The sequence below is a fragment of the Solea solea genome, chromosome 13 (assembly GCF_958295425.1).
Source record: "Solea solea chromosome 13, fSolSol10.1, whole genome shotgun sequence".
NCBI lineage: Eukaryota > Metazoa > Chordata > Actinopteri > Pleuronectiformes > Soleidae > Solea > Solea solea.
The window spans coordinates 22437876-22458966 of NC_081146.1; the positions used below are offsets into that span (position 1 = coordinate 22437876).

The window sequence follows — 21091 nt, forward strand, 5'->3', positions numbered from 1 at the left end:
TTTAGATTCTTTGTCTATTAACTAATACTGACTAATCCAATCCTGGAGCTTTTTTCAAAAAAGTCAAGTCTGATGATGATACTGTATCATACAAATGCTTCACTTGGCACAAGCTGCAAAGTATTTAGCTGAATCAGACATGAACTCCAAGTAATATTCAGAGAACTGGGTCAAAACATTTACTGCTTTTGCCATTCATGACAGCAGGAGAATCCAGATGAGGGGTTTGCACCTGAGGCAGAACATTAGCCTACTCACTTGTAGAGAAGTATCTCCTGCTGTGTTCTCACACAAGCTCACTCTGACATTATCCAGGGATTTGACAAATGGATCTGATGAGAGAAGTTCCTGGAAACATCCAAAGTGACATTCCCTCTAGACAATTCCAGGTACATGTCCAGGGTTCAGTGGATGTCTGAACGATGCACAGTTGGAGCATGTATGTTTGGTCGTGATGTGAAAAAGACCACTTACAATATTATTATCAATACACAAGGTTGTGATATTTGTATCTAACACAAAACGCAGGATTCATGTATTGTTGGTGTTTAATTAATGAGAAGAAAGAGGCCGGATGAGGTTGGACTAATCTGAGTGTCGAGCAGGCAGGATGCTGAGCAGACAGAGGCCTCTTCTGTCGCAGCATCTCTTTTGACGCCTGTGGTCTCAAGTGGTAATAGTTCAAATTCCTAAAAATCAAAACAACATTCCTGCCAGTTTGTTCACCTTTCTGGACAAAATACAGTCTTCACTGATAGACGATGCTGATACAGGTGTGAGTGACATCTCTTTTTAGGCCTGACAGGGTGAAGAGGGAGGCACACACACAGGTATTCCGTTATCTAACTCCTCCTCCTGCCTGTACTGTGATCACTGAGTATGTAGTATCCACGGTCCTGTTCAGAGCTGGTATTTGGTTTGATCACATGAGTTTGGCTCAGACGACAGATAATATCTGACATGAGGAATATCAGATTGTACGTCCCCGTTCTGAATAGAAAATAATATTTTACCCGTTTTAAAAGAGAAGAAAAGTGTGCCTTCAAATAATTCAGCAAATCAGTGATCCGATCGACGACTCCCTGTGTGTTCTCTCCTCAAAGGCACCATCATGCCCCTATCCTCTCGCTACTGCCACTGTAGGAGGATCTGTAAATGCTGAAGTTTCCAAAACATGTTAACATTGAACAGACACTAGATATTTGTGCGTTTTTTTTTTTTTTTTTTATTAAAAAAACTACTGGAAAATGTGTCAATTTAAGCCAGATGTTTTTGTAGAAACGTTCCAAATCTTAAGTGTGAGGCTTAAAAGGGCTACTGTATCATGTCATGCCATGTTTCTGCGTATTCTGACGGCGGAAGGCTTATTTTAATGCATTTTTAACACCTTTATCCTCACTGAACTATTAATGCCACAGGTGTAGTGTTGTTGAGACCTTTAAAATAAATCACATGTGATTATTTCTGTCAAAGGGGATTTTTTAAAATTCATTTTCATAAGGCAAGCTCAGCTGCTTTTGTCACCACAATGCTCCGCAGCACATAACTTTTGTCGCCCGCTCCTTGAGGAATTATGACCTCCGACTATTATGTATAAAAGTGTTTTTATATGAAACTGGATCCATTCACAGGAATGAGAACAAAATGAGAGCACAACACTGCTACACTGAGAGAGTGGAGTGACCTCATTTAGCAACAACTTGATTAAAGTAATCTAAAAGTTTCACAGAGTAACAGCAGTGCAGCTCAAAGTGTAGGTGTAGAGGAGGCAGGTCTGGTGGGTGTGGTCAAACAGAAGAAAAACCAACTCTTGTGTGTGTATCTTTGATCTTCTTCCAATCCCTCACAGCTCTCCTCTACACCCACTCACACACAGACACACCCCCTCTCTCTGCACTGAGGACACCTCTGAGTCGTGCAGGAGACAACCAGAGTGTTTCTAACTCTCTGTGCTGGATCTTTTACCTCCCTTTCACCCGCAGCTCCAAACAACATCGCCCCACCACTGAAGACACCATGACGGACGTGTCCACAAACATGCGGCTGAAGCTGCCGGTAACCTGCCTCATCCTAGAGATCATCCTCATCATCCTCTTTGGTGCACTGGTGCAGTATGACCACGGGACGGATGCAAAGGAGTGGCATAATGCGAGCCACGGCGACTACAACAATGACTTCTACTACCGCTACCCAAGTGAGTGTCTGGGGTCAGAGGTTACAGTAATGTCACAATGTTTTTTTTAGTGAAACAGCCTCTGGATGAAGGATCGAACAAACCTTCTGCAGAACAAGTGGTAACAACTTTAGCAACTTAAGTGAAATAGGTGTTGCCAAGTAGATTTGAACCTTCAAGGACTTTGCATTTAGTGCTGCACTACAAATATCAACCAAAAAAATGAAAAGAGTCGACTTCAGCTACACAGAAGTCATTTTTGCCATTACAATACAACTTGGAATCATGGAAGCAGAAATCATTAACCATTCATTATGACATGCAAAGTCATGTTCTGTTGAATCTGCATGAATAATATGAGGAAATATAACCAGCATTTACTAGAATCACAGCACCAACTGGTTTTCATGACGTCATGTCTTTCATATCTTTCACTCGAGTTCAAATATTTGGCGGTCAAAACATGAATTTTGCATCTTCGTGGGACATGAAAGTTGCATTTACAGTACGAGCTTCTTTTGCACCATGCAAACAAATTGCACAGCTGTCATTGTGAATGCACCAGTTCAGTTAGCAGTTCGTAAATATGACTGTGTTTAAACTGGCTTGTCTCATGAGCGAGTAAACACGGCATTATTATTTTAGCGTTTATGACGAGTGAAGCAACGCACAGAGAAACAGTACTCTGTGTTGAGGATTCACATTAAAGCTTCCGTTCAGGAGCGGGAAAAGGCGGGACACACGCTGGACAGACCGCCAGGGCAAACGCACAGAGACGAACAACCATTCACTCACACCTACAGGCAATTTAGAGGTGTTTTAAATTAAATTAGACTTACATTAGAAAACCTGCAAACTACACACAGAAGGCTGCATACCAGCAACCTCCATGCTGTGAGGCAACAGTGCTAGCCATGTGTGTCACTGTGTGGCCCAGATTAAAGCATATGAATTAAAATAATAATAATGATCATAAAATAAAAGTAGAAATGTGTCTGTGCAGGTGTATAGCACTCACAACAGACTCCAGAACAGATCACTCACTGTGTTTCCCCTTTAGCCGTGGGAAAAATAACCCAACTAAAACTCCACATAGTTGTTGTGAATGATGCTCCCTCTGCGGCTTTTACTGACCTGTGAGCATACAAAACATTTGGCGGTCTGTCAGCGCGTTAACAACACGAGCTCGCCTGATCAATGTCGTCCACTGTGGGAAAAGCAGCAGGACGAGCTGTGGACATGCAGTGTCTCACTAATTGGGATTGGGCCCCGTTCTCTCTGCGAAGGAACATTTTGATGAAGATGACGTCCACTCCGCTGATGTTCCACTGGTTGCTAATTTCCTGATTTATATGGTGACGGGAGAAAACAGGCCACGACTGTGTAGCGTGTAAAAATGCTCATCATACACATTTTCAGTGAAAGCTTAGCTGCCTGGGGACACCTGGAAAAACTAATTATAGCCACTAAAATTTGTGTCAGTGTGTAAAACCGTCCATGAAAAAAAGTCCACAGAGGGAAAAAATCCAAGAAAAGGTTACTGTAGCTCACAATGGTGCAGTTTGGAACAGTCCATCCTTATCATGTCATGCCAGTGAGACACAGTGTAGCTCACCAATAAATTAAAGTATGACACAGTAAACAAAGGTAAAGTAAAGATTTGGTGTTGATCAGTCAACAGTCGACTGCAGTGTGTGAAGCTCCACATTGTGCTTATTCCTGCAATGGAAGGGTGAAAAAACTTTACCTCTTGGTGGAAATGTGGTTAATGTGTCAGTGCATCACTCAGATTATAGACTTTATAAAACGTGGATACACAGACGGAGAGATTTTACCTCTGCCAGGAGCTAAAATAACATGCTTAAGTGGACGTGGGTTGTTTTCACCTTCAAACAAAAGTAAGTCTTTGCTCAGTCACACAACACCTCCACCTTCACCTCTGACACACTGGCAACCCACAGCAGAACTGACTCTGAGGAAAGAAAAATAAGGGCAGAGAGTTTTCAAGGTCCGTTGGATTTTACAGCTCCATATAATCTTTAACTTGATATATTTCATGGGAAGCGAGACAGAGGATCGCCTCTATCGCACACCTGAAAGAATCTGCACTGTAAACAAGCCGCAGTGCCAGGCATCTACTGTACCTGACATGTTATTGCAGCATGCAAATCTTGTAAATCCACTGTATGTCAATGATGATAAAGTCAATGCAGTCTTGTCTTCTGTACATGCTTGTGATTAGATTAGATTAGGTAAAGCAAACGGTGTGTTGACAGTGAACAAAGTAATCTGTGGCTGTGTCAGAAGTCGAACTTTTGATCCAAACAGTATTTTAAAGAATGGCCGTTTCTCTGATTTTATATGTACTGTATATATGTGTATGTGTATGTGTATATATATGTATATATAAAATAAATATATATACATATATATGTATGTATATATATATGTATATATAAAAATAAATATATATACATGTATGTATATTGATGCAAAATTAATCTACTATATCTACTATATCAACATCAGACAGAAATAACTTGACATTAAGTGGTCAATTAATTGAGGGGCCGTATGTGGTACAACTTTTCACCACATCACTGCAGTCACTCTGCCTGAGGAGTCTGAGTCTGAGGAGTGGCTGAATCCAAGAACCCTGTTTCCCTGAAGCTTATGTAAATGTGCTCTTTACTAGACAGTGGCTGTTTTCAATTGACTCAGTTGTTGGCGGTGCACTTCCACACTTTTCTGTAGAGATTTTCAAAAGAAGAAGATCTGAGGTTGATCTCAGGTTATGCGCACATTCCCCACCTGATTGGATGATATCACGCCCCAAAATACCATCTTCCGTATATTTTTCCACCTCATAGTTGTTCCAAGAACACAAATCCCTGTCGCTGCCCTTTATCTTAGCAGTAATTTTTAGGAGTGATCATTTAGAAAATGTTAGTTTTAGATTTTAAAAAGGAGACATACTTGGCATCTTCCCAGAAGAATGTGATACTATCCTGTTTAGACAGAAATCAATCAGTGCAATGACTACTACTGTTAACTGCTACAACTAACTAACAATTTTGATAAAGAATAAAGTGTTTTAAATGCACTTTTAAGCACACATGCCCATGTTTTGATTTAGTAACTCCTCTCTCAAATAAGGGACATTTGCAGCTTGTTAGTTTTACATGACTGTCGTCTGCGTAAAGAAACAGCTAAAAAATATCATAAAAAAGATTATTTGGACCAGAAACTGTTCATTACTGTTCATCTGAACCTTAAAGATTCATGAATTCCACAAATACAAGGAAACCTTTTAAAATGTCTCATTAACATTCATCTAAAACAACAAGACCAGAACACTTGTTCTGTATTATTTGCTCCTGTACGCTACTGTCGAGCTCATAGTGCTTACTTATATTTATTTGTTTCTACACTGTGCAGGTTTCCAGGACGTGCACGTGATGATCTTCATCGGTTTTGGCTTCCTCATGACCTTCCTTCACCGCTATGGCTTTAGCAGCGTGGGCTTCAACTTCCTGATTGCAGCCTTCGCCCTGCAGTGGGCGACACTCATGCAGGGCTTCTTCCACGGCATGCACGCGGGCAAAATCCACATTGGAGTGGAGAGGTTTGTATATATATATAAAGAAAGACACCACACCAAAACACCCAATATGTGAAGTATGTTTGTCTTCAAATCAGGTCCACACATGTCCACAAGCAGAATGGACAGTGCACAAATAACCACTTTATCCCATAATGCTCACTGTTGTCACATCTCAACATGTCATACTGTATATTTTACAGCTAAACACAGAGACCATCGCCTTTGCTTAGTCCTTTAGTGTCTACAAATCTTTTTTTCCGGAAGACATTTGTGTGCTCATGTAAGAAATTACAGACAGGAAATGCCAAATTATAGATCCACTTTTTACCTGTAAGTGTCTGAACAACTGCTTTTCACAAGTAAGTTTATGTATGAATAGAGTATAAGCCAAGGAAGAAACCATTATATTTTGGAGTAGATCTGGATAAGGAGGCAGGTATAGGAATTCCCTTAGCTCTAAGACTTGACTATAAATAAGGGTGTGTTCAGGCCTGGAGGAGGAGGAGCAGTTTTTAAGGCTTATCAGGCTTAGTGCGGATTTAAAGCTGGAATTGACACGTTTTGGCGTAAACCTGTGATTATGATTTTGAGACTGAAGAGCCTTCATGACCAAAGTTCAATATTTGTATTGAAGTGTTTTGCACACGGGGCAAACAAGCAGGGAAAGGCTGACCGACAAAGTAATCAAGCTAAATGCAAACAATGCTATGGAGTTGCACTTTGTCAGACATCTTGAAAACAATATTGATGTTATTTGTATTAATCTTTATCTTTTTAGTCAACATGACCTTGAAAATGTTCCTTGCTATTGGTATGGAGTTTGAAATTGTGACGTCAGCATTTTTATTTCAGACCTTCAACGACACACTAGATTTCATTTGAAATGCACATTATTCACATGTCTTTGTCAGTGTGATTTATAGTATCTCCTGCCTAAAGAAGTGAAACTCACATCAGCTCTGAGAGAACTTTTAAAAAAATCCCTTCACTTGATCCAAAACTGCAAAACTGTCTTTTAATTCAGACTTTGTCTCTTTTAGCATGATCAACGCTGATTTCTGCACCGGCGCTGTGCTCATCTCATTCGGAGCTGTTTTGGGTAAAACCAGTCCGGTCCAGCTGCTGATCATGGCGATGTTCGAGGTCACACTCTTCGCTGTCAATGAGTACATCGTGCTTTCTGCTCTGGGGGTGAGTTACAGGAAACAGACAATGAATCCAGTGGTTTTAGACCACCTATAACACACTATCATAAACAAACTCTATTTCAGGCCAAAGATGCTGGCGGCTCCATGACCATCCACACATTTGGAGCGTACTTCGGCCTGATGGTGACGCGGATCCTGTACCGACCCAACCTGGACAAGAGCAAACACAGAAACTGCTCCGTCTACCACTCGGACCTGTTCGCTATGATTGGTAAACATTTATCTGCTGTTGGTTTTTAAAAAATATGCGACATAAATCCTAACTTTGACTCACACAGATGTGAACTATAAACACACACACAGGATGTCCATATAAGGAGTTGTGTATTATTCCAAGGGTGCACCTGTGGCCCTGATCTGTGCTGTGTGAGCACTGAGGGTTAAACTATGGTCATCATGTTCTCCAGAAATGTTGTCTTTATATCTTTGTCCAAATGTTGTTGTGACTGTTGTGCGTCTCTGCAGGAACACTGTACCTGTGGATGTTCTGGCCCAGCTTCAACTCTGCCGTCACGGCTCACGGAGACGACCAGCACCGCACAGCCCTGAACACCTACTACTCCCTGGCCGCCTGCACCCTGTCCTCGTACGCCCTGTCGTCCCTCACCGCACATGACGGCAAACTGGACATGGTGAGGTCACACTCGCTGGACTCTCGTCGTAGCTGAAGTAGAACAAAAACGTGAAGAGTGAAGAGTGAACTAAAAACAGGGGTGTGCCCTGAAGACACTGAAGCACTTCAAAAACACACAGAAATCAGAAATGACAGTCACTCAAAAGATAGAAGCTGACGAGTGACTCACCTGAAGTCACATGAGTCAAATGTTGTATCAGAGCTGTCAAAGAGTTCAGCAGCAAATCACCCTCCAATCAAGATGGTACATTCCTGCAGTGATAGTAATCAAAGCTGAGAGAGCCATGCTCAGGGCACTCGCTTGTCATGGGGGGTGGGGGGGGGTGGACATACCATACACTGCAGCCTGCTGATGGTAAAGACAAGCTAATCAGTTGATGGCATCGCCTCGTCTCGAGGCTGTGACATGTTTCAAACTGGTTCTTGGTGCAAGTGTTTTCCCCCCCTGCAGCTGTGTCGGCCCTTTTGTTCTGACATGATTTCATACTTGTGGACTGGGGGGGGGGGCGGGGTTTAAACACTGGTCTGTGTCAGTCTGGTGTTTCATGTATTCATACATGAACCCACTTTCTTCTATTGTTTTCCTCTATGTGTTCCTACCTGGAGCATGCACAGCATGATCTGCACGGGTCCATGTGTACATGTGACATTTAACGGACTTGGGGACACTAAAGAAACTATAAATTGGACTTTACTCGTCTAATATTTTCAGTTATAGTTGTGAAACCATATATTGAGTCTTCAAATAGTTCTCCCCGTGTGTATTTGTATTTATATGTTTGTGAGGTCCAAAAAAACATACAAACTTATCTTTGTAGGGACCAACATTTTTGATGGGCTTTTTCAGGGTCAAGACCTGGTTTTAAGGTTAGAATTGGGTTTAGGTAAGGTTAAGATTAAGGGTAAGGGTTTGGCACTTATGGAATGCATTATGTCTAGGGTTTTTTGTGTGTGTGCTTGTATTTGTCACCTCTATAGGACCTTGTCAGGACCAGTAGTCCTCAGGTGCTCATCAGGTCCACTACTTTCCACCGCATTAGGATTTAATTAGTGGTTAAGGTTAAGGTTAAGGTTGAGGTTAAGGGTTTGACCTGTACAGGTGTAGCCTGACTCCACCCAGTGTCAGCTGGTATTGGCTCCAGTTTCCAGTTCCCCCCCATGACCCTCAAATGAGTAGATAATGAGGGGTTCTAGGGTAAAAGCCTCTTATTTAAAATACCATAATAATTCATGTATTCAATATGTTGTCCTTTCAAGGTTCACATCCAAAATGCTGCCCTGGCCGGTGGAGTTGCAGCAGGAACAGCCGGGGAAATGATGCTGACACCTTTCGGCTCCATGATTGTTGGTTTCCTGGCTGGAATCATCTCTGTCCTGGGCTACAAGTACCTCTCAGTAAGGACTTTTCAGATGTTTATGTTAGTGCATGTCCCAATCTGATAGGAATGTAAAGGTCACTGAAGAAATGCACCTGGAGCTCCTGAGACACAGCAGCAGAAACACTAGGAAAACAGATTTTAGCCACTTAACAAAAGACTCAGATTATAAAATCTACACCTGCATGAGTCTACAGTATCTTTGCTTTAATCTTAGAATTAGACTGTGTTTTTCTATAGGAAACTGAAGTGTGTAAAGCACTTACTCTCCTGCACCAAATTCCAGAGATAAAATCAGTGATTTAGAGCTGTTGGTCTACTGCTGCCTCCTTTGGGCAGTTTGAGTCACTGAGGTAAAATCTGAACAAAGGATTTCAAACACCAAAGTCACAACACACTAGTGGATAAACAGCTCTTGTGTGCTGTGATGCAAAAAGACTGATTTTCTCTGTGGACTTTGGTTTGGTGAGTGACAGAAACTTTTATGGCGACATAAAACTGTGAACATTGTTCTTCAGACGTTTACAAAAATAGGACAATCTGAAAACATAACACCATGCGGCAGAGGTGTAAAAACCAACACAGCCACACTCACACACCATCTTGATATTTTTTTTTTCACTTTTCAGCCCATCCTGGAGGAGAAGCTGAAAATCCAAGACACCTGCGGCGTGCACAATCTGCACGGCATGCCCGGCGTGCTGGGTGCGATTGTGGGTGCAATCACTGCCTCTTTTGCAACCAAGGAGATTTATGGAGATGGGTAAGTGTTTCATTTGTAGCCACACAAAATTGCAAATCAGTGGACAGGTTGAAATAACAAAAAATATTGAGGATTTTTTTTTAACGCTCCGTTGTCTCTCCTCTGTGTGTCTTCCTCAGTTTGGCAGACGTGTTCCCTGACGTGGCCAGTGGAGACATCCAGGCGTCTTCTCAGGGTGTCCGTCAGGCCATCTCCCTCGCTGTCACCCTGGGCATCGCCCTGCTCGGGGGGCTTATTGTTGGTGGGTCTCATTTCCCTTCTCCAAATATTAGTCAAAGACTTAAATCCTTGATTTCTCAGTAACTTCATATGATTTTGTATTTCGGTCAAGAAGTCAAGAGTCCTCATCGTCAAATGCAGTTAAAGTCTTGTGTGCGGTAAATGACACTCACTCTGTCTCTTTGATGATAGGTTTCATTCTGAAGCTTCCTGTCTTTGGTGCTCCTCCTGACACCATCTGCTTCGAGGACAGCATCTACTGGGAGGTGAGTTTCGTGGAATGAAATCACATGATCAATTCATAATGATTCTCAGGCAAACATGTATATATATAAAAAAAACACTTATAAAGAAAATAGAGGTAGTCGAAATACTGTATATGTGTGTGTAAATATGATTGCCACAAAAACATAACAATTTGAAATCTTTCAAAAACTTGTATTATTGTTATTTATTTGGCAAATAACAAACCTAATTCACCTTTTTATAGCCAAATTTGAGCCGGCTCACTGGTCCTCTTCTTCTCCGAGACGTCAGAAATTTATCGAGCATGACATTCAACCACTAAAACAATTAAGAATACAAGTAAATAACTATAATTTGACATCTTAATCAAGGAATTATAATGTGCTTTACAATTTATTACAATTTTTTGTATTTGAAAACTCATGGATAACAATAATAATTACATTTTAGCATTATTTGGCATTCAAATATATCATTTCAGTTAAAGAGCTTCTACATACTAGTGTATTAACCATTACAGATGATTACAGATGGTTACCAGTGCTGTTAATTTAGTAATAAACCTTACATTGGGTTCTGGTCTAATGGCTTTATTAAGCACTGTATATGACAGAATGGAGGTTATGTCATAGTATAAACGTTTTGCTCCTAAATGAAAGTTTACAAAGTTAAAACGGCAATCACTTGGTCCATCAGCAGTGATGGAGCTGAGTAACCACCAGGTGGCGCACAGTCACCACCACACGCTGTCAGAGAGAGAGCGAGCGCGAGAGTCAGGCCTTCTCACTTCAGGGCTGACGTCATTCAGAGTCTCCCACATAATCGTGTTCAAGTGTGTGTGTGTTTTACAGAAACACAGCTCTGTCATTCATTATAGAAATAAGTGGCTCTTTAGTTGTATTTTTATGAGGGAAATTCAATAAATACATAAATAAATAAAAATAACATTTGAAGTGTGTAATGTAATGTGTAATGTGTGTCCAGGTGCCTGGAGAAGAGGCGGCTCATCATGATGACCAGCTGACCACAGTGAGGACAGAGGAATCTGAGAAGCTCAACAGCTAAATGGACACACACACACACACACACACACACACACACACACACACACACATGCACACTTAGGTTTTATCATCCTAACACTTGACAATTTATACACTAAAGGTGACTTGAAAAGGGGGGAAAAAGCAAGAAAGAAAAACACTAGCTATTATTCTACTCATAGAGAAGATGTTGTTGCCAGCTGTGACCACCAGAGGTCGATGTTGAGCTGCAGCGGCCTGCAAAAAGGCCCAGTTATCACTGTCACACCATCATCATCATCACTTCAAAACCAAAGATAGATCATTTAAAACTGTGTTACATTTTCATAAAAACAATGGTTTTTGTGACTTATATTTTTGTAAGTAAGAGGATTTTACATGCAGAACCTTGAGTGAACATAATGAGGCATTTACTCATTCAAGTGTTGGACTTTCTGTGATTTTATTTTTCATATTAAACTGTATATGACTACTTAGAATAGACTTATGTATCTTGTTTGTTTGGAGTGGGCAAAATTCAACACCTTTTTATTTTTTAGTGCAAAACTATTTGATAAATCATTGAAATTTCCCTTCACTTGAAAAATATTGGATGTATTTACTGTCTTGTATCATTTATAAATACCTGTACAATATTATGCCATGATCAGAGTGAATAGAAGGTGGAATAATAAGCATTGTCATGCAGTTATGTATTTTCAAAATTAAAATAAACTGAAATAAAATGCATTTTCAGAAAGAAAAAAAAAAAAGATTAATTTGTGGGGGGGTTTTCTGACTGAGGAAATTAATATTTTATAAAAGGTGGAAGAGAGACAAGTGGAGATGCAATCAAGTCTCTGCTTGTTATGATGAAGACCAGCCATCATTAGTGCTGTTTTTTTCTTCACTTGAAGGCTTAATGACTGTGCAGCAATCATGGCGGAAGGGGTTAAAGCCGCCAATCCAGATGGGGTTTGACTCTGTCTGTAATTAACACATTTTCACTTCACAGAGATCAAACAGCCACAGAAAGCAGGCCTCCCTGTTACAAAGGTCTCCTCTGGACCTGTGTGTGAGGGACGATCCATGCCACTGAAGAAGAGGAGGGAGACGAGGATGAGGAAGTAGCATCATTGGTGACATTTGATATTTATTCTGAGCAAAATACACGTTATAGACCACTGATTTTAGTCTGTGGTCTACTTTCATAAGTTTCCAGAGGGAGGTGTGGTTCCATGAGGCCCATCAAAGTCTATTGACCAGGGGTCTCAAACTCAGGTGACCATGTCAGAGTCTGGTCAGGAGGAGGCCGGTCATGTGAAATAAAAGTCAGTCAGTGTGGGTGACAATATTTCACCGAATTTCAAAATAAAAGTGTTTATTTTGAAATGGAACGGTATAGTACACGGCAACAAAAACTGATTCATGATGCAAAATGAATCTGTAATTAAAGACATATAAAAATACAAAATATACAAAAATAATTATAAGTTGATATTGAGAGACCATATGTGGCCTATGGGCCCTAAGTTTGAGACCTCTGCTCTTGACCCGCCTCTGGCTTGAATTCACCTAGCTCATCTTAACTTTTCTTTCTCTCTCTCTGATTCTGTCACACACATAATAGTTCAAATTGTTTTGAACTATTGTTTTTCTCAGAAATCTTCACTTAAAGGTACAATGTCTCAATGTAACATCATGTGTCGGTGAAATTGCGAAGTGCTTCTAAAGTAAACTATAAATACATTTTTTTTCTAATAGTGATAGAGTGATGCAGGGCCCTATGAGATGACCTTGCAACTTTGTTTCCTGTGGTTATCCTTCCAATCGAAATTCAGCACTGTATACAGTAGAAAATGAAATGTCCATTTACAGTGCTGTGCTGTAAAGGATGTCCCCGATTTAAATACAAAAGGACTCATTCTGGGATCATGAAAAACAACCATTCTTGAAATCACTCACACTCATAAAATTCACTTTGGATAATTCATCTTCAATTTCCCACCAAATGAAAATAATTTCACCAAAATTGTATACACTGAGTGTCACTGATAACAAAGTCAAAGTTTTCTATTCCTATTATTAGCATATATTTATCATGTCCTTCCCGGGCCTACTTCCCTTTGACGTTAATCACCCCTCATATCGAGGGCCCCTCTCTGGGCTGCAGGGGCCCCATCTCACCACACACACACACACACACACCCTCACCCTCACCCCCGATCTGATGGCGTGAACGAGCGCTGCAGCCTTTTCCCAGGATTGAGGAGACAGGTGGACAGCTGTTTACTCAATAGGCTCACACTGAAGAGCTTAATTGAGCTCCATAGAGCTAATTAAAATGCAGCGAAAAATAATCATGATTATGGTAATTATTCTATTGTCTAAATACGTCTTCTGGCGGCGGGATGTGCTTGCTTTGGGATCGTACCTGCAATACGTGGAAGACAATGCAAAGTAAATTACACCAGACGAAATTATAACATCAATTGTTTTAAATTGTGTGTCTTAATAATTATTCTGCAGCATCCAACATTTAATCATATGTTATTAAATCCTGTTGTTTTTGCGTTTGACCTTAATGGTCACTTGATATGAAGGAAAAGGAGAAACACAGTCTATTTGCACGAGTGCTCATAGTTATTATCATTTATATAACTTTTCATACACTGAACTACTTGTGTGATTGTTTTAAAGAACTCTATAGATCATTTACAAGAGTTTCTGCCTCTCCTTAAATGAAATATCACATGTAAATCCAGGAGACCTGATCCCATTGTTGGCCTTAATCACTTCTCTCCATGTGGCCCTTGGGCAAGGCACGGTGTGGGAATGGTGCCGCTCAGTGCCTGGGGGTACACACACACACACACACACACACAGAGCAGCCGTAGAGCCTCCTGCAGCTCAGCCCTCGGCGAGCATGTGACTGTTGCCCTTAATGTGGATCTGAAGATGAACATAATGGGTTAATAGGCTCCCCCAGGACCTCCTGGTCCTCTCGGGAGCCTTCAGCCTGTTCAGCAGTAGCCTGTTTTTAGAGGGTTTTCGAGGCTAAAGCCATCATTTCATCTGACATGCTGATGGGACGGAAGATCCTCACGAGGTTAAAGCGCAGACTAAAGCTGACGTCAGGATTTTTGGTTAATAGTAAAGAAAAGTGTAAAAAAGTGTATTTCAAAACAAAGCAGGAACAGACAAGATGTGCTTATCAATACAATATTTTAATGAGTTTTAACTGCTTTTGTCAGAATATGAGCATGTGATCATTTCCTGGTTGTGATAAGATCAAATCATAGTTTCTCATGTTACTTTGTGTCCATGTGTGCAACAATAAGCAGAATTAAAATGTTCCTGAACAGAATGTACAAAAAAAAGAGAACAGATGAACTTCCTGTTCTCTCGTTATTCTTGATGACCTGCCCACACCGTGATTGTTCTCACCTGTGTTCTCCTCCACGTTTGTCTTCAGTCCGTGCTCCAGCTTTCATCTCCACACGTCTGTGAGTGTCTTCTTCTTCTTCTTCTTTTACCCTGTGATTATTCTGTTCACCAACTGCCTTAACGCTCTGTTTTTGTGACTCAGTGTGACTTTAAGTTGCTGCAGATGTTGGTACATTGAAATATGTCATGTCACGACTTTAAAGCACACATATGTGATGGACTTGATCTGCTGCTTGGCAGAAGTCGTCAGGTGAGAATTCGGCTTGTAATTCTTGAGAAAGTCACAAGAACATTTCCGCAAACTTTATTTCCCAGTAATCTGTGGGGTTTGTGTTTCCACCACACCTCAAAGTTCCTGGAAAATGTATTTAACTCAGGCTGAAGATGTACAGCAGGGGTGTCCAAACTTTTTAATGAGAGCCGTATTTGATAATGTGAAGATTTCCGGGGGCCCTTATAAATGTTCCTTATAAAATGCAATTAGGGAAGCAGTAGTGTGGGAATATTATTTTTGTGAACCGGTGTTGAGCATCAACAAACCCTCTGTAAATGAAGTGAGAAGAAAGTCCAACTTTCAACATCTTCTGATTGCATAAGTCGTCTCTGTGCTTACGTTTTGATGAAATCCTTCACAGCAGAAATAATACCAACACTGTTGCTGGTGCCTCTGCAAGTGCACGCACTCATTACTGCTCATTTAACACTCGCAGTCACCGCAACACTCCAATCAACACCGGTGAGGATGATGTGTGAGGAGAAAATAAACTCAAAGTTGGAGCCCTAGCCCTAGTTGTGCCCTAACAGAAAACCCAGTTCCACTCTGGTACCAACTCTTTACTGGTCTAGAAGTAAGAACAACTTCTGTGTGAGTGGTTTTCAGGGTCAAAAGTAGATTACACCATTCATCCATTGTTCAACATCTGCTCACTGTTGTGAAAGGAGCATTCATTATGTTAAAAAGTTGAATTATTGTGTTAGTCTTACTACAGATTGACATGTTAGTCTAACTGAAGTTTCACTAAATCTAATTTGTCAAAGTCAGACTTACTAAGTTCAACTGGAGTCAAACTGAACTTGGCACTAAGCTTCACACTCCACAGTCCCCATCCCTGGCCTTTAATCCCAGATTAAAAGAAGAAGCGGGGAACAAAAATGCTAATTAATAAAAACCTAATACTAAAAAAGAGGTATCACTTTATTCAACAGATCAATTCCTAGCTGGTGCTTGTATCCTGCGCCTGTCGTCCAATTAACATCTTCACCGTGGATGGAAACACTGAGTGAGAGGTTGTGACTGACGCCGAGTGAGGAGGGTGACATTGTTGCACGAGTGTCATGGGCGGGTCAGGGTGGGGTGTGGCCGCTTCCTCCCCGCTAAATACAGGAAGTCATTGAGCTGGAGAGCGGCTTCAGCCACTTGATTGAGGGTAGAAATTGTTGCCTCTGCCGCACGAGTGCTGGGAAGTGCTTCACTTGAGTTTTTCTTCCGTGTGAAAGCTAAGTCAACAAAAGCAGCGCCGATTGTCCGTCGTGTGAAAGTGGAAATGTGTGTGACCTGCTGCAGCTGGACCTCACGTTCAATAAAGCAGGATTATTGGTCCCTTTTATACTATAGTTTTAATAGAGAAAGTGTATATAGTTTTTATTTATTTGCAGGTGTTCTTCCTTGTTGTGGTTCAAAGGGATAGTTTGGGTTTTGTATCAGGTTTTAATGTCTAATCAGTGAGTTAAACTCAGTTGATAGTGTGCTGCCTGTGTGGAGAGAAGAATGAGACAACCAGGATGTGATCTATGCACAGTTTTGTGTGAACTGTGACCGACAAGACAACATGTTGTAATCCCATAAATGAGTCAGTTACAGTAAGTGACACAGTTTAGACATGACATCACGATAAAGACCTACAGTTAGAATGTCACTGATATTTTCCCTTTGGACATTTTCAGACATCAACCTTTTTGTCCTCCACATTTAATGTCTTAGTCCGAGTCTCATTTACAACAGCAGATTGTCCACAGCATGCAGGCAAGAGGAGAAGCCTGGGTTGAGTTGTTTGTAAATTATATATATATATTTTCCTTTCTCACAAGTTTACATACAGTTTATGTAAAAACCCAAATTTGGGCAACCATAACATAAAAATGTGCATGTTAACACATTATTGTCTAGAGCTGGACATGATGAAGTGGACCACAGGGATCCTTAATCATTTTAACACAGTCACTTAAAGAAAAGACAAGATTTGTTACATTATATGTTTGAAAGATCCATTCAAACACCCAGATGTTTGACTTGAATTAAAATCCCTAAAAATCCCCCCCAGAAACATTAAGTCAAGTCCTGCTGCTTTTGTCTTTAATAAGAACCTTTTTTCCTCCTCGTACTTAAATTCTCTGAGGTCATTATATCGTTCATGTGCCGCTCTGTAATTCACACTTCTCTTTATCCTTCCTCAAACTGCATACCGGCCTTTTAATTCTGGGGTGTCTAATTCAGGTGACTAAGCAAACCCAAAATTTAAGGCCCGTTGATTGAACAAAAAGAGGCTTTTACAATTAGGAAGATCTTAAGAAATCATATTCATCGACCGGCTGAAAGAGCATTGTGGCAGGGCAGGGGATCACATTTAGGGGCAGAATGGGGGCAGCCTGTAATCCCAGAGCTGCTGCGTCGTCCCCTGGCTTAGCACCCCGCGTGTTAACAAGGCCTCCCTCTGGAGCCATTACCAGAGGAAAAACCAACAAAGGCAGTTATTACACACTCCTTATAAAACCCACCAGGGGTGAAAGGGGGCCAAGCTGGACACCACCAGAACAAAAGAGCCCTGAGTGACCCCCCCAACATTCACCACCCTTTCCCCTCACACCCTTACCTCCACAATGACCCCCCCCCCTCCCCAACCTGTCTCCACGTCTTCTCCCCAAAATCAACCTCTTCCACCACAAGCATGCTTCTGAGGTGCTTGCTGTGTGGAGGTGCGTGACAAAGATGTGATAGGGGTCAGGAGAGGTCGGGGGTTTCGTGTCCTGTTAATTGAGTGAGCCCTTTGAGGGAGCATGGGGCTCAGTGGGGCCTCAGTTAGTGAATGGAATGGGGGGGGGGGGGGGGGTCAGTGAGGAAGTCACACTAGGCCAGAGAGGAAGAGTGATGGGATGAATTCTGTCAACTTCCAGATAATGTGACATAATGCTGTTCAGTTCCAACAGAAAACATCATCACCTCAGCTCGCAGGTCTCTCAGGTCAGGCAGCTGATTGCTGTTGTCTGAACTGTAAACAAGTCAACAGTGTGGACCAGGATCCCTCCATCCCTCCATCCCTCCCTCTATCCCTCCATCCATCCCTCCATCCATCCATCCATCCATCCATCTATCATCATGAAGCCTCTTGGGCCTTGTTTAGACTGCTGCCCAAATCGGATTTGTAAGCAAATCCAATCAGAATCTGATCTTCCCGACCAACTGTTCACATTATAAATTGCAAGTGATCGGATCCGATCTGTGTGTGTCCATATTGACACTGTTAAGTCTCATCTTTTACATGGATTTGCAGATGGTGCATTCCAGTTGTGATGTCATCTCGATATGGGAATGACATCATGCCCACGTCAATTGCGTTCCAGGTTCCATAGGTCACGTTATTTGGAGGCTAATATATTGTCTTAGTTAGTTTGTTAACCAGCAAGCTAATCTAGTCATTTGATTATGCAGTATTTTATACATAAAACATAGCAAGATATGAACAGAGTGAAACACTCAATTGGACAGTGAAAAGGGATCTAAAAACACCTCAAAAGTCATAACCTAGAGTCCTAGAAAATAAAACTACTGTATGTCTTTTTTACATTTTGACTTATGCTGCTCACATACAACTGCGTCCAAAACCATAACCTGCTGGGTAAAGAAGCAAAGGCTGTCAAACTGTCGACGCTCAGAACATCTTGAATTGTAAACCCGGCGTACGAGGCGACTGAACAAGTTGACAACTTAGATTGACAACTTTAGGAGACATTTCAACAGAAACTTCCTACAGGTAACTGGGAAATGAAGACAATCCATAGACAAGTGGGATGCGATAAGGTCCCGAGGACCAGCAGGTCACCACACATCTAGGTTTTTTTAATACCTTTATTAATATACATTTGACCCATCCTCTACTTGGACCCTTCCTAGAGTTGGGGCAGTGAGCAGCCATTGAGCAGCCTCCAGGGAACAATGAGGGTCGGATTCTTTGCTCAGGACTACCTCAGCCCTTTGACCTGGGGGGGACTTGAAACCGGCAACCCTCCGGTTATAAGCCATGTTCCCTTTCCACTTGACCATGGACTGCCCAATCACACCAGAGCCACACCCTAAAGCATCACATGCCTTGTGGTCTATTTGACACAAAATGGAACCGTCATTAAGCATTGGCTTTAAATCTCCACACCTCATCACTTCATCCATTTATGAACACAGTCTATGGCTGGGACTGTGTGCCTGTGCCTCGACTTCCTATCATGAATACTACAAAATAAAATACAATCAGACTTATGAGGTTTTAACAGAATTGAAACGCCTGCTGTCTGTGAACTTCTTCCATTTTTAAGATGAGGACTCGACTGTCCTGTGGTCAGTTGGAGGTTATTTAGCAGGGATCAAAAGAGCACAAGCGTATATGTGCATACGAAGCAAAAGTTATTACAACAGACCATGATATTCACTCGCTATCTGTGTTTCGAGAAGGTTCCACAGGGACTGGAAGGAGAGGGAGGGAGGATCCGCCGAATCCTCATCTCTCACTCCGCTCACACCGCACATTACCTCATTCTCATCAGCCGAAAAAGACAGAAAAGAAAAGCTACTGATAAAAGACACCCAGAGTACAATCGAAAGAGAAAGACACGGCGAGAGAAAAAAGACGGGGGGGCATGCGTTAATTAAGAAGCGACTAATCTCAACCAAATTAATAACCGGGTCATGGATGTGAGGGAAGAGAGGGATGAAAAGAGGAGAGAGGGAAAATAGGAGAAAGGAGGAATGTTACATGATGTCTCTGGGTACGCCGATGGGAATTTTGTCCCTGTCTTTTCCCCATAACCTCTCCTAACCTCTCCCATTATTCCTCGCGCTCCGTCCACAAACCCTCTTTGTGGCGCTCCCCAAAAAAACCCTTTATCGAATGCCAATTTGCATAAAAGCAACAAGCAACAACACTTCTTTTCTCTCCTGTGGCACAGGACAGCAGCAGCTCCTCCCCTCGCAATGGCACCGCAATTCGTCTTGTTTTTGGACACGCACTCACACACACACACACACACACAAAGACGCACACACGAGCATACGCGCCGGGGTGACATGGTGATGAATGTGCATGTTTTATGAGTCCCTCGGTGCACATACTGTACATTTGTGTACAGTGTTCTCACACACACACACACACACACACAGCTCTCTTTAGAGTGTAATTAAAACAGGAGGTGCTCACACAATACGCTTTTGTCTTAGGGCACGGCGAGGGGAGGCGGGGCTGAGGGGCCGCTGCATATTAATTAGAAGGCTGTGGTGTGAAAGCCAATCAGGCGTGTTAAACAGATGACATACTGGGACAAATATGGCACTACTTTCTTGCTGTTCTCCCACGGTGGCGCAGGGATACAATCGGGGGGGCACACTGCCACTTCCGGCCATGGCACGCTGCCAGTGGTTGGAAATTAGCAGCAGGAGCTGTTGGGATGAATTAGCGGCCTGAACAATGCAGGAGGCTGCGTGCTACACAGCAGGGTGACGAGAGGTGGCAGACTAATGATGAGCCAGTAGATGGCGACGTTGAGGCGAGCAATATCACACTTGCTACATGGCTTCTTTTATTTCTTCTTCTATTTATTTTTTTGCCGCACAGTGTGCATTCGCACCTGAGGTGAAGTTAAATGACGGTAACCAGGAAAGGTAAAGCTCTCTTAGAAAAACACCAACAATGGCGTGAAGAGCAGGAGACGTCACATGGAAACCATGGCGCCAGGAAACAGACTTTTCTTATTCAGGGTGAATTAAACTATATCGCACACAATGACCCCGCGGCTCCATTGAGAGCCCGGCTGCTGGCGTACATTATTTCCCTGACAACAAAAACCGTTAGCTCAGATTTAGCGTCAGATGTTGGACACATCTGTTTGGTTATCAATAACGACGGGGGCAGTTTGGTGTGCGGGCAGCTCCCCTCTTTCTTTTCCATTCACAACGCTGTTAAAGGAGAACAATTCAGGTGTTATAAATCACAGAAAGTGGAACAAGCTGGCGAGAGGGTGACAGGCTGTACAGTGGAAGAGGGAGACCTCGAGCACCCTGCCACCGTTTTTTTATTTTTTTTTTTATCCTGCTGGGCCACCCAGCTTCATTGACGTGGGCCATCTTAACCTCCGTTT

General features: G+C 42.0%; 1 protein-coding gene across 1 annotated transcript; it reads left to right on the forward strand.

Moving 5' to 3' along the window:
* Positions 1-1848: 1848 nt before the first annotated feature.
* On the forward strand, positions 1849-11995 carry rhbg (Rh family B glycoprotein). The gene is made up of 10 exons (XM_058648500.1): positions 1849-2194; positions 5612-5798; positions 6818-6968; positions 7049-7196; positions 7451-7617; positions 8877-9014; positions 9625-9758; positions 9878-9999; positions 10170-10243; positions 11208-11995. Exons 1-10 carry the CDS (start codon positions 2017-2019, stop codon positions 11286-11288), a joined length of 1380 nt encoding a protein of 459 aa, XP_058504483.1. The 5' UTR covers positions 1849-2016; the 3' UTR covers positions 11289-11995.
* The last annotated feature ends 9096 nt before the right edge of the window (positions 11996-21091 follow it).